Raw genomic sequence first — 12,890 nt, 5'->3', positions numbered from 1 at the left:
TTAGCCTTTACTGATCCACAAATGGAAAATTCAAGGACAATTTTTGGGGTGGACATGAGCATGCATAAATGAAAAATTAAAGAGACACGCAAATATTGAAACAGAAAATGTATTCTCGGTGGCATGTCAGCAGTCACCCACAAGTCAACTTGATTAGTTCACACCACCTTTCACTGTCTGTCTGCCATCTGTCCAATGGTTATTAATAATCATATCTACCTACTGGTCTGTGTAGTCAGACAGACACACAGTGCATATCATGATGATAGTTTTGGCCACATTTTAGTACCTGATAAGTTCACCACAAAAACATACCTGATTATTTTACTGTCCTCTGAAATAAATATGTTTACTCATCTGGAAATTTGGACTCAAGTTGTTCATTACTGAACACGTTACAGGTGATGATTTAATGCACAAGTGTTCACGTTTTTTTCTTTCAAGCACAACTTTTAATTCTATAACAGCTTTCACAATAACAAGAACGAAGCAATAGCACCATGGAATAAACAGCAACAGAAACAACACAGCTGTAGAGATCTGTGTTATGTACAGATGTCATGCATGAGCTGTCCTATAAAAAACCTCACTGTTTCAATGCCAAGTTTGCACATCAATATTTTAAATTATTTTATATTTTAAATTTTGTTTGGGTGCATTCAATTTGTGACTTTTTTATTTTCACATTTGCTTCAGGGATGAAGCTGCCCTGATGCTCCAGTCTGGTGGCAGTAAAATGTCTTGTACTTGCTCAAACTGTTGGTGCCTCTTGTCTTAAGTTCTGCTTTTCCTGCGCGCTTCCCTGCCAGACTTCAGCTCCATCAGCTCCACTTCGTGCTTCGCCGCAGTTTCCAATACTTTCTGTTTATTGTAGAAGACCACAAAGTTATTTATGATAGGGTGGATGGGCAAGGCGATGGCTATCACGCCGCACAGAAAGCTCACGGCTGCGTTGCATTTGCCGAGCGTGGTTTTGGGGTAGATGTCTCCGTAGCCCACCGTGGTCATGGTGATGATGGCCCACCAGAAAGACTGCGGGATGCTCCTGAAAAGCGTCTCTGGGTGGCTTTGCTCCATAGTGTAGGCAAGCGCTGAGAACACAAAGATCCCCACGCCCATGTACATGAGGAGCAGCCCAAGCTCCTTGAGGCTCCTCTTGAGCGCGTAGGTCAGAGTCTGGAGCCCAGAAGAGTGGCGCGCCAGCTTGAAAATACGCGCGATACGCATGATTCGGAGCGCCTGGACAGCCTGTTGGACGTTGGCAAGCTCCATCATGGATGTGGTACCGAGGTAGGTAAGGGACAGGACCACGTAAAAAGGCATGATGGCCATAAAGTCTATGACGTTCATGAAGGAGAACGCGAAGTGCAGCTTGTTCGGAGAGGAGGCGAGACGCAGCAAGTACTCCGCGGTGAACCATGTCATACATGCGGTCTCGATCGCCTCCAGGATCGGGTGTTCCACCAGTTTCCCCTCGGCGTCTGCCACCTGAAGCTCCGGGATGGTCCCCACGCACATCACCACCGCCGAGACCAGGACAGAGAGAAAGGATGCGATGGCGATGATGCGCGCAAGCAGGGAGGAGCCCGGCTTTTCCATGAGTTTCCACATGAACCTCTGGCACCGCTGGGTGCGCGTAATGCACCGATCCACTTCCAGATCCTCCAGAATAATTTTCACTTTTTTTGCAATCTCTTTCAACTCCTCCTCCTTTTCACTTAGGTAACTTTTGCAGCATTCATCTAACACACTTTGGTCTATTTTCCAGAACTCCATCTCCTTTATGAAACAGATGGGGCAAATGCCACGTTTGATGTGGATTTCATCAAAGTAGTAAACGTCGATGATGCACTTGAAGGCATCGGGATCTCGGTCAAAGTAAAACTCTTTTCTGCTCGGATCGAAGTCATCACAAAGAGACGAGATAACCTCAGAATTCTGAGTTGAGCAATTCAACAACTCCGCCAGTCTGCTCTCCGGGTAGCGGTTCAAAACATCCCCGAAAAGCACCACTCGGACTCCGCCAATGTTCACAGCAATCTCCCCCTCGGCGCACAAATCAGTTCTATACCTTGGCTTCGGGATTGTCCACATTTTACTAAATATTTGAGTGAATAAATATTTATCATATAATGTAAAAGTAAAGCGTACTAACCAGAATAAGTGTCCATTATTTCGACGCGTAAATGTTTCCTTTCAAGACTGTTGATGCACTGAAAGGCACAGCTTGAGCGGCCAGCTTTTCCTAACACTTCCCACCTCTCTCTCTCTCTCTCTCTCTCTCTCTCTCTCTCTCTCTCTCACACACACACACACACACACACACACACACACACACACACACAGTTGGAGGTTAATGCTGTGGAAAGTGGTGCTGCACAGAACAGAGATAGTGCACTCTCTGGTGATAATGTGCTGTATAGCACTGGTAAGAGGAAAGTAACCAAGTAGATTTACTTAATTACTGCTTACTATTTTGCAGCACTGATTGGATACTTTAAGTACTTCTGTTTTATGCTACTTAATACTGAGAGTCCATTACATTTCACAGGAAAATAACTTACTTTGACAGCTGAAGGTCTATTAATCTTTCCTCTTTTTGACTTGTGACCCTGGTTGGGACCTGTTGTCACATTTCACATGTTTTTGAGCTCTTAGCAACAATATATTTGTTTTTGGGGCCTACATTCTAAAACTCTAAAATAATTCACGAAGAAAACAGCTTAAAATTAAAATAAATGGGTGTGTTTTAGTATCTAATTAATCATCTCAGAACCTCTAAGGTTTTTAGAAGGAGCCTGACGCCCAAGTACTTCACTGATTTAACATTGCATAACATTATTGTGGCACCAAAAAAAAAAAATCACACCTTAATCGTTGCAGCAGAATCAGTGAAATTGTCTTTTTTATTCCATACATTTGTCGTCAAATCCTGGTGCCTACATTACCTACAAGGCAGACCAACCACTGACACTGACAGGTTTGTTATGCGAGTATGTAACCCAGAGCCTCAAGTATCAAACAGAGATGAGGAGTGGTCTGCAGAGGTCCAGTAAGCTTCTTTCTAACGCCACATTTAGTATATTCTCATTTTCAAACTTGTAGTCTGTAGTGTTGTAGTTGCCCAGCTGACACCGACTTAACTGACATCACTTGAAGCAATTTAAAGCAACACTGTGCATTTACTTCCATAAAATAACAGATTTTAAGTCATGTTGATGCTACACTGACAGGTGAATGGTGTCTCATTCGGGCCTGGGATGTGGAAGAATGAAGTTGGGCATGTGGGCAATGCAGTCTGGCTCAGCAATCACTTTGGACATAATGACAGAGGAGAAGAAACCAAAGAGGACGTTGATGGAGGAATCTACGAAGAGAAAAGGACAGAGTGAGCGAGCAAGAAGCTGCCAAGAATAAATGTGGGACTGACTTTCAGTGGTTGGTGAGAGCTTGGTGAAATAAAAGGCTGAAAGACAGACGCCAAGCTGGGCTGACTGCTGCTGGTTTAGTGAGTAATATTATCTGGCTGCTATGTCTTGTGTTGTTGACCTTGCTTGATGTTTGGCTGTTAACAAAGTTGTCGACTTGATAGTTTTTGATCATAAGTAATTTAATCATAACAAATACACATCTACAGCTCTCCATATTTACGACAGCAGTATTGCACTAAAGCAGGCTTTACACAACTTATTTTGACATCATGCAGTGACAGTAACTCCCTAAGGAGTACTTTCAAGTGTAAACTTACATGCTACCAGTAACATACTGCTTATACACTGATTAATCAATATTAACAATTTAATAATGTAATATATCATGATATATTAGTTACATGTGAACATTTTTTTGCAGAACTTTTTGTACATTTAGCTGATAACACTTTTGTACTTTTACTTAATTAATCTTAAAGATCTCAATACTGGTTGATTTTGTGACATCTTTAACCAGCATCAGCGAGGTGATAACACCACCCATTACGTTTGAAAATATTCTGACCGAACATGAGTTAAAGTGATGAATACAGTCGTACAGAATATACTGCATGATGCCATGTGAAAATGTACTGCACTGTTGAACAATGTGCAACCATGCATGAAGAAAGACACTTTATTGCACTGCGATGGCTTTAAGATCTCTAGGAAGAATGTGCTCACTTAAAATGCTTGAAGCTGTACACAGACAGTAACATTTACAGTACATGTTCTTTTGGATGAAAACACTAAAGAACAATCATTTGAGCTATTAAACATGTTTAAATGGTCCCACAGCTCCGTGTGCAGCACATCACAAATTGAAGTCCATGTGCAGAGGAGCCAGATCCATCCACTGTACACTGACAAAGTTATTTACACTTATTTCTGGCTCAAGGGAAATGTTGAAAACCAAGATATTCAAGGATATATTCTTCACTAGATGTGTTTAATTTAGAGTTGAGGGTCTTTATATTCCTGACTTTTGCTGGTTTCGAACCATCCACCACATGAGCGCCAGAGCCCTCATTACTTGGTCACTATGTGGCTCCTCTTTGGTGACTGCTAGCTGATCTCCAGAACATTGGTGTTGATTTGGAAGCAGATGTAGGAGAAGTACTCTTGCGGACAGATTCCTGGGATGTCACTGCTTACCTGCTTGGCAGATGGAGACAGAAAAAACGAAAACAGTATGTCACACACTTTGAAGCAGTTAAAGCCAATCCTTGTACTACAGGAATGTTTGTTCCTGTGTTTGGGATTATACACCATAGTTAACTTGGCCACAGTAGCCCAGGATATCACATTTCAGGATATAACATTTCTCACCTAATTGTACATAACCAAAATCTTAATTTATTCAATTCTGTTTATGTTCATAATTTCAATTTCTATATCTCAGCATGACCGCCTATCCATCAGGGTAGCAGGGGGCTGGACATCCCAGCTGACATTGGTCGAGAGGCAGGGTATCACGAGCTCAGCACAGGGCTGACACATAGGAAAAAAACAACCATTCATGCTCACATTCATAACACATTCAATAATATGATTCATAGTAATACTGACAGGAGCTATTCTGCTGCAAAATGAAACTTTTGCTGGTAAATCTACTTAAAGGTACGCTTTAGAGAAGTTTTCATGAGCACAATGTCCTGCCAGAGGTTTGAAATGATTCAGATGATCTACAGCAGCGAGTGTCGTCAGAGTCAGGAAAGAAGGAGACTGTTAGCAAGTAAACACGGATGTAAACAATACAGGTTTGTCAATGTTTAAAAAAACGGCTTTGGAAATGCCTCAAGGGTAAACGCTGTGTACCAGTGTTAGCTCACAGTTTACACGAGGTATTTACACATCCAGCAGGCAACAAACAAACAACATTAACATCATTTATGAGTCCTGTTTCTGGTTCCTCTTTAGCTGCCATCCGAGTGCTGAGACAAGTTTGATGAGCGCGTTGAGAGTGATGCAAAGCGCCAAAGTTGTGGACTATAAAATCAGGGAGCTGAATGCGATGTGTAGGTGAGGTGGGCAATGCAGGTGCATGATATTTCTTTGTGGGCCATCACTACAAGCAACCCTTTTCACATCACTTGTAGTAATTTCATCCATCCAGCTGCTCTGGTTGCTCAAGCATTTGTATGAATGTAGCAAAATTACAAGCAACATTTGAAGTGGATTTGGCCTCTTACATCTGTCTTGCTGGTACTAGTGGCAGTGGGGTCCAGATGCTTGAACAGTGATGAGAGTTCTTCTCTCAGTTTCTTTGAACGCTTCCTGTCCATCTGCAGCAGAAGAGCCTGATAGTTCACCGGTAATCCATATCTAGCAGGAGACATCATTATGAGTTAACGGACACATAGAGATCACAGGAAAACCACTGAACTTATTACAGGACTGACCTGAGAACTGATTCCACAAACACCCTCAATGCTTTCAAGTGAATCCAGGTAACAAACACCTCGCTGAAATTCATCTTCAGCCAGCGCACGAAAATTCCCTGTGGAGGAGACACTGGGAGTTATAATACACTACAACACACACGAATTCATAGAGAGATGATACATGATGTTTGACTCACATATTGTTCCTTCTTGTGAACACTAAGCTTCTTCATCTCCTGTTGCTTCTCTTCCTCCAGTTCAAAGTTGTACTCGCGCACGGTGAACCTGTGTGGATCATAGGCTACACTATGGTAATTGACACAGATAACACAGCTTTGACTTGACGGGGTATTTTCTGGCAATCCATCCTGCTTACTTGCTCTCCTGGGCTTTGGCTTTGAATTCACACACGGCTCTCTTGAAAAGTGTAACTGAGAAAACGCCTGCCTGTTTGTCTTCGTATAGCTTCCTGATGGTCACATAAAATGACAACAGAAATTCAGAGCGACACATTGGCATGCATGCAGCAACAGGTCAAGCTTATAGACAAAAAAGAGAAAAGACGGCTTCCGCAGAGAGTGCCATGTTGGACCACCATGTTTATGGTAGCCCAGAACAGACAAACCAAATACTGGTGCAACATAGGGCCTTTTGTGTTTTTTACACTCGCGGACACTACTGTTTCTCTATGCTAAGAATGAGGAATGAGGCGACAAGGTCGTGAACCGTCAACCAGGCTGTAAACATGTTTTATTCTGCTGTGAAATTGAGCATTTTAAAAAGGATTAACTCACTTCTGCAGCCTGTCTCAAGCAGCCGCTCGAGGAATTACACTTTTTAGCACTTCCGCATTGGCTTCATTTCCCAGCACTGGAGGATGCTTCTTCATTCCGACTTTAGCATTTCAAAGCACAGCAGTGTGTACAACCTCACAGAACCATGTGGCTGTAGTCTTGTTGTTAACTATGTATTAAATCTTTTAAACATTTATATATTAGAAACTATATACTGTATAAAATCTGAGTTTAATAATGCCCTGTACACCTACACTGGTGTTTCAATTACCCAGGCTGTAAGGTTGAAGTTGAGCTATGGAAGTAAGTTACATGACGTCGCTGGACTCTGAAACTGGTAAATGAGGTAAAATTGACATTTCGTGTATCAGTGCCTTTCCAGCACCCCAAATCTATTCAAACCGTTAATAAATCTCATTGGTAACACCTCCGTTTATCCTATTTCAGGTCAAAATGGTTACAGTGAAAAAGGTTTGGCTGTGGTGCAAGGGTCAATCAGAGAAGCTACACATGTGCACACACCAGTCAATTTCTGGTGAAATGTGTTTTTTCTTTCAAATTTAACTTACATACATTTCTGAGGAACAACATAGATGAGACACTTAATAGCGAACAGTTTGTTACTAATTTAGGTTTATTGATGACTGGCTGGTCTATTAGATTTCACACAACTTGATGATTCAGACATGGTGTGTGCACAGATCTGTCCACACACCATGGCAAATGGCATTGATACTGAGTTTGATATTGATATTCAGGTTTATTCTGATATTTACTGATACTAACTTATATTTCAGACTCTAAAATGTTGTGTGGCCAATGGCCAGCCAGGACTTGACCTGCTGCTAGAAGCTGGTGGGCTGACTTACAGGATTCATTTAACTGTTTTGTTTCAAGTGTGTCTTCACCAAAGTGGTTTTGACAGCACTTTTAGGTCTGGTTTAGTTTACAGTGCTTTAGTCTACAAAGCACTTTGTTTTTTTCTTGTAAGGTCTTTTAAGGACTAGTAAGTTCTGGTGTGTCATCATGCATTTGTGCATGAGAAACCTCAATTGAACGTTTGCTTTTTCCACAAACATTTCCTACTGATCCAATCGACATGGACTCTTACTTTCTGCTAGTAATGGAACACCTGTGGTCACTCAGCCTGACCTTTTGGTTGCTGAGAACAGGTACTCGGAGCTTTACCTATGCACTTGCACTTGGATCAAGTAGAATGGCTTGTCTTACAGCCAAGAGCATATAAAGGCAGCTCACCTGCTCGATCGTGGAACCACAAACTCGGACAAAGATTCATAGGTCCTTTCCCACTGCAAGTAGCTCCCTCTGTGACCAAAAAGAAACACATTTAAACAGAAAGAACAACACATGAACAACACTTGACAGAAAACCATAAAATGAAGGTACAGTAACTTGAATTGTTTGTGTACATGTATCACCGACCTGCTCACTAATACCAGCAGAGTGGTGAGGTACTCCGAGTCCACCAGGTCTTCCTTCCTTATGATGTCGTTCAGACCGCGAGTTTGAAAAGGCCCACTGATAAGACAGAGATTATTATAATAATACAGTATAATACAATGATGTACAGCATTTTTTTTTCTTCGTATGAAATAGAGGTCACTCACTCTTTGTGCTCAAGGCTTTGCAAGCTTATTTTCACACTGTTGTACACGGCAGCTCTGGTTTTTAACTCCGTTTCCACCTGTGAAACTTCCTGACACACATGCAGGTGTTAACATCACATGTAAACATCAGGATACATGTGATAACAGCAAGACTATCCTCATATGATGAACTCATATATTAAATACCTTTAATGCCATTAAATAAGTAAGCTGAGCAATACACACTATTTGGAAAGTTAATATTTTTATTTCAGCTCGGAAAAAGAAAACAAAGCAGGTGACGGAGGTGCGGTTAGAGTGGAACAGCCCTACGGCTTCATATGTCTCCACAGATCTGTATCATGGATGTTTTACAGAATTGGATACCAGGATCAAAGATGGCGCCTGCTCGAGCCAATGAGCAATGCTCGTCCGGCACATAAAATGTTTACTTCCTGGTTATGCGGCCCACTTTCTCCTGCTGGCCCTGCCCGTGAGTTCCCACATGGCCCACAAACTTAGCATTGTGATGATGACACATTTTTTTAGGTAAGTTTTATAGGTATAAAATCCAACTTTGTTTGCAGCTCGGCTTGTTCTGTCAACAGTTTTACAGATGTCTCTGCTTGTGGTGTAATATTCATTTCACAGTTACTTTCACTGTTTCTTGTGTCTCCCCACTTTGCGAAAGAACAATAATAATAATTGTTGAAGAAGTGTATAAAATTTGGTGGCATCTAGCGATGGTTGCTGATTTCAACCCTCTCCTTCCTAGTGTAAAGGAGAAACTAGGGTGGGTGCAAAACACACAAAGTAAACACCAATGGCTGATACAGAGTCAGTTTTTAGTGTGTCTGTTTATGTAGAAATATGGAGAGGACCCAATGGCTTCTGTAGATATAAAATGCACATTCTAAAATATATATATATATATATATATCAGTTTGTATTTTCAGATGATTATACACAAATGAAAATTGATGGATATTATATTCTGTAAATAGAGCCCCCTAAATCTTACACACTGGACCTTTATGGTAAATTAAATAACTATACATACATGGCTTATATTTATCTTCACTTTCATTGCTTTGTACCTTGTTGATGATGTCTGCCAGGCTGGAGAGAGGCAGAGCTGTAGGATACTTGGCTTTGTCCCACTGAAACTTGGTCACGTAGCTCATCAGATCGACTGAGAAACACACACACACACACACACACACACACAAGAAGTCAAAACCCAACTAAAACAAAAGCACGAGCTGTGAACGCACACCACCACACAAGTGCAACAGGAGTGTCATTCAGAAAACACAAGGGCAAAAGCACTGTAAAACACACACTTTATACAGGGAGTAACACACAACCTCCACACGACACACAAAGTGCAAAATACCCCTCAGAGACTTGAGGTAAGCTTTCAGGGGTGACAGGACGGCTTTCTGATTCGGGCCGTGGTCTGATAATAGAAAGTGATGAGAAACAGTAAGTTTGTGTTGAGAGGTTGTTGATCCTGTCTGATTGCGTCTATACAGAAGACTAACACAAAGTATAAGCGTGTTATCTCTGAATATGTGTGTGTGGGAGTGGATGTTTATGTGTGTACATGCAGATGGAGCTCGGTTTAAATAGCCATTAGTTTTATTTGCAATGTGCATGTAGTCCACGGGCTTCTATGCACTTACTTAATGAGTTTCTATGCAACGTAATTAACACCCTCTGCATGTATGTGTGTGTGTGTGTGTGTGTGTGTTTGTGTGTGACTTACCCCCATTGGCTAAGGCGTTTTCCAGCACTTTGTCATTCGACTGCTCCATCACCTCCTTCATACACTGGCATGTTTTTTTTATCACACTGATCAGGCGACAGGAAAAAAAATCAAATGATCACAGAGGTGCCTTGACTTATATTTATTTATTCACTAACAATTCCAATAATTTATTGACTCAATTGCTGAAATTTTGTTTTCTGCAAATTGTTATTGACAATTTGACACGTGAACTGTTCTCATGGAGTTTCTTCATCCAAGTAAAGACTGAAGAGAAAATAGAGGCTTAAACTGAATGAAAGGAAACAAATCTAGATAAATAAATTTGTCTCGTCTGATCTCCCTCAGCCACATTTTGATGACGCAACACCCCCACCTACATCCCAGCGTCAGCTCCAATTTACCAATAAATGAATTTAAAGTCAGGAGGGAAAACTAACCGTCAGCTGCCCCTGACCATCAATTAATCATGGCGCCGACCGCTCACAAGCTCAGAGTTACAAGTCCTAATTAAGGACAAAGCTGCACATTAAGGTATACACGTCCAATGACCAGTGAGACAAACAGGTTTTTTGCGTGCACCGACAGAGCATATTCATCGTGCTATTCACCTTTCTGTTAGTGCATCGAGCTTGGAGAGATCGTCTGACACGCTGAGCAGACTGTCCAGTATTCCCACCTGAGGTCACAGCATAGACAGCACAGTTAGTGTATCATCCATTTGACATCGCAATGAGCTGAAATCTTTATATCATCAAACAGTTCTGTTTGTATTATGAACTGCAAGCTCACTGGCTTTTAGGACTCACCCCTTTACATGTTCACATCTTACATTCAATGCCCCCATTTTAAGGGTTTTCATGTTTGATGAAATTGACAAACCGCTGTTAAAATGCAATTCCTGGCAGCCAAGGTGAACACTGATCACGCTGAGTGAAATGGGTCAGATGGAAATTTTGCCTCAAACTGTAGAGAGCAACCTGAGCCTTTATCCCTTCACCAGAGAAGGACACCAAACACCATCACCCTCCTCAACTACACTCTACTGTACTGCTATGAGCAGAGAGCTACCATACACATTGAATTCTTTGTTTTTTTACAATGCTTTTCTCACATGTCAAGAAGAGGCACTCTTCCATATCTGATCCTTGTGTGTATATTTTCTCTCAGGTCCTCACCTTGAGTTCTGGAATGTGGAACTTGCAGCAGGAAGCCAGGCTGGTTTTGGCAATGGTGCGCTTGAGTTTTTCTACACTGGTTAAACTGGTCTTGTCCAGAGGGACAGAAATCAAACATAAGTCTGTCATGACTCCCAGTGCTTCACATGGAGACCTCCAGTCAAAATCCTTCCCAAAAGAACAGGCGTTTGGCATCAAATAAGTCTGTCACCCAGAGCAAGTAAACATACAGTAAGATGAGTTATATCATCACTAGCATATATAGGTTTTCCTGCTTTCATGACATTGTCATGTAATGACAATGTCATGAAAGCATGAATGAATTTACAACTGTTTACATCATTCTCGTTCAGTTTCCACTATGTCATTGAGTGTCCTATGTCCATATTAACATTTTTACTTGGTTATAAGTGCACAAAGTCCAATAACAGAAAATAAGAAATGAAAAGAAATAACTTTCAAACCTTACCTTCAGGTTATCTTCATGTCGTCCTCTGTTAGTCCAACTGTAAGTGTTGGGAAAGTCTGAGCAGCTGCTCCACCTGAGACTGACTGAGTGACTGACTGACAGCCCACTGTCTCCCGGATCACCGGTAGCTGTTACATCACTCCAGGTGGTTACCAAAAATGGCTGACTTTCAATTTGCATCTTTTATGTCACTCTGCACTAGAGGAGGCCGGTCTGTAGAGAAGGAAGGGGTTGCTCCTACTCTGTTTTGGAAGAGGCAAGCGAGAGATCAAAATGTAAAAAGAGGAACTGGTTGAAATAAACCATTACTAAATCTCTTTATCATTTATAAAATGTTTTTTTCTATTTTCTTTGGAAAATTTTTGAATAAAATTCTTCAATAACAACACAGAAAGAGGGAACAGGGCATATCAATGTAATGTACTCATTTGTTATTGGCCAAAACACACAAAAGTCCTCCCTAAACAATCAACAACCACAATACATATTGACATTGCTTTCGCCCAATGATAATTTCCAAACGTCATCTTCAATTCTCTACCACGAGTTTCTAACACAAAAATTTAAACTTGGTGTTAAAAATAAGGCTTAGAGTTGACTATATGAGTTAAACAAATTGATAATCTAAATGCCATTTTAAAGTACTCTCCTGGGTGTAACTATTTATTTTAAACATTAAACTTGTTGCTCAGAGAGAGAAGACACACCTGAGCAAATATGTATATTTAACATGACACACATCCCTCCAGGTATAGCCTTGTTTTCATGCCAAAAAAGATAAATAAAACAACTCCTTAGAAAATGTAAATAGGCAGTTAGAAACTAAATTGCCCCTGCAGGTTTCTTGTGCCATTGGAGTTGAGGTCAGTGAACTCTAAATAGCTGCCTCAGTGCTGGCTGTCGCATTCGTAGTGAGATCAGACCTGAAGAAAAAATAAATAATTCTATGCAACAACATTTCTATTATATTTTATAGTGTCTTTGTCATGTCTGGAACTATTATGGTTTCTGTTATCCTCCTGTCTTGTCTTTCAGGCCTCTCCCCCCTGTGAGTCATCCCTGCTCCCTGATTACCTGCCTCCGTCATGTGTTTCACCTGTGCCTGATTGTTTCCCCTCCCCCTTTCCCTCTATTTAATCTCTGTGCCCCCTTTGTTTGTTGCCAGTTTGTCTTGTCCTGTACAGCTTCCCAGCGTCTCTTTGTCATGTATTCTTGTTCTT

General features: G+C 41.2%; 2 protein-coding genes across 2 annotated transcripts; both read right to left on the bottom strand.

The window, feature by feature from the left end:
• Nucleotides 1-475: 475 nt before the first annotated feature.
• On the bottom strand, nucleotides 476-2,228 carry kcnf1b (potassium voltage-gated channel, subfamily F, member 1b). Its single transcript, XM_010736411.3, has one exon. The coding sequence runs from the start codon at nucleotides 2,092-2,094 to the stop codon at nucleotides 775-777; it is 1,320 nt and encodes a 439-aa protein (XP_010734713.2). The 5' UTR covers nucleotides 2,095-2,228; the 3' UTR covers nucleotides 476-774.
• Nucleotides 2,229-3,949: 1,721 nt separating this feature from the next.
• On the bottom strand, nucleotides 3,950-12,717 carry atp6v1c2 (ATPase H+ transporting V1 subunit C2). The gene is made up of 14 exons (XM_019254727.2): nucleotides 12,378-12,717; nucleotides 11,671-11,912; nucleotides 11,202-11,405; nucleotides 10,635-10,702; nucleotides 10,024-10,109; nucleotides 9,353-9,447; nucleotides 8,277-8,365; nucleotides 8,092-8,187; nucleotides 7,906-7,974; nucleotides 6,231-6,323; nucleotides 6,052-6,139; nucleotides 5,873-5,970; nucleotides 5,663-5,795; nucleotides 3,950-4,628 (listed from the first exon to the last, which is right to left on the bottom strand). Exons 2-14 carry the CDS (start codon nucleotides 11,848-11,850, stop codon nucleotides 4,536-4,538), a joined length of 1,392 nt encoding a protein of 463 aa, XP_019110272.2. The 5' UTR covers nucleotides 11,851-11,912; nucleotides 12,378-12,717; the 3' UTR covers nucleotides 3,950-4,535.
• Nucleotides 12,718-12,890: the final 173 nt, after the last annotated feature.

This window comes from Larimichthys crocea, chromosome XXIV (genome assembly GCF_000972845.2).
Source record: "Larimichthys crocea isolate SSNF chromosome XXIV, L_crocea_2.0, whole genome shotgun sequence".
Taxonomy (NCBI): Eukaryota; Metazoa; Chordata; class Actinopteri; family Sciaenidae; genus Larimichthys; species Larimichthys crocea.
This window is presented reverse-complemented; position numbering and strand designations above follow the sequence as displayed.

Excerpts from the sequence above, each read along its gene's own strand:
- kcnf1b (XM_010736411.3), bottom strand. The coding sequence starts at position 2,094 with ATGTGGACAATCCCGAAGCCAAGGTATAGAACTGATTTGTGCGCCGAG.
- atp6v1c2 (XM_019254727.2), bottom strand. The coding sequence starts at position 11,850 with ATGCAAATTGAAAGTCAGCCATTTTTGGTAACCACCTGGAGTGATGTA. Across the intron at positions 10,703-11,201 it reads TCCACATTCCAGAACTCAAG|GTGGGAATACTGGACAGTCT; the intron begins GTGAGGACCTGA and ends CTGTGACCTCAG. Across the intron at positions 10,110-10,634 it reads CTCGATGCACTAACAGAAAG|TGTGATAAAAAAAACATGCC; the intron begins GTGAATAGCACG and ends TCGCCTGATCAG.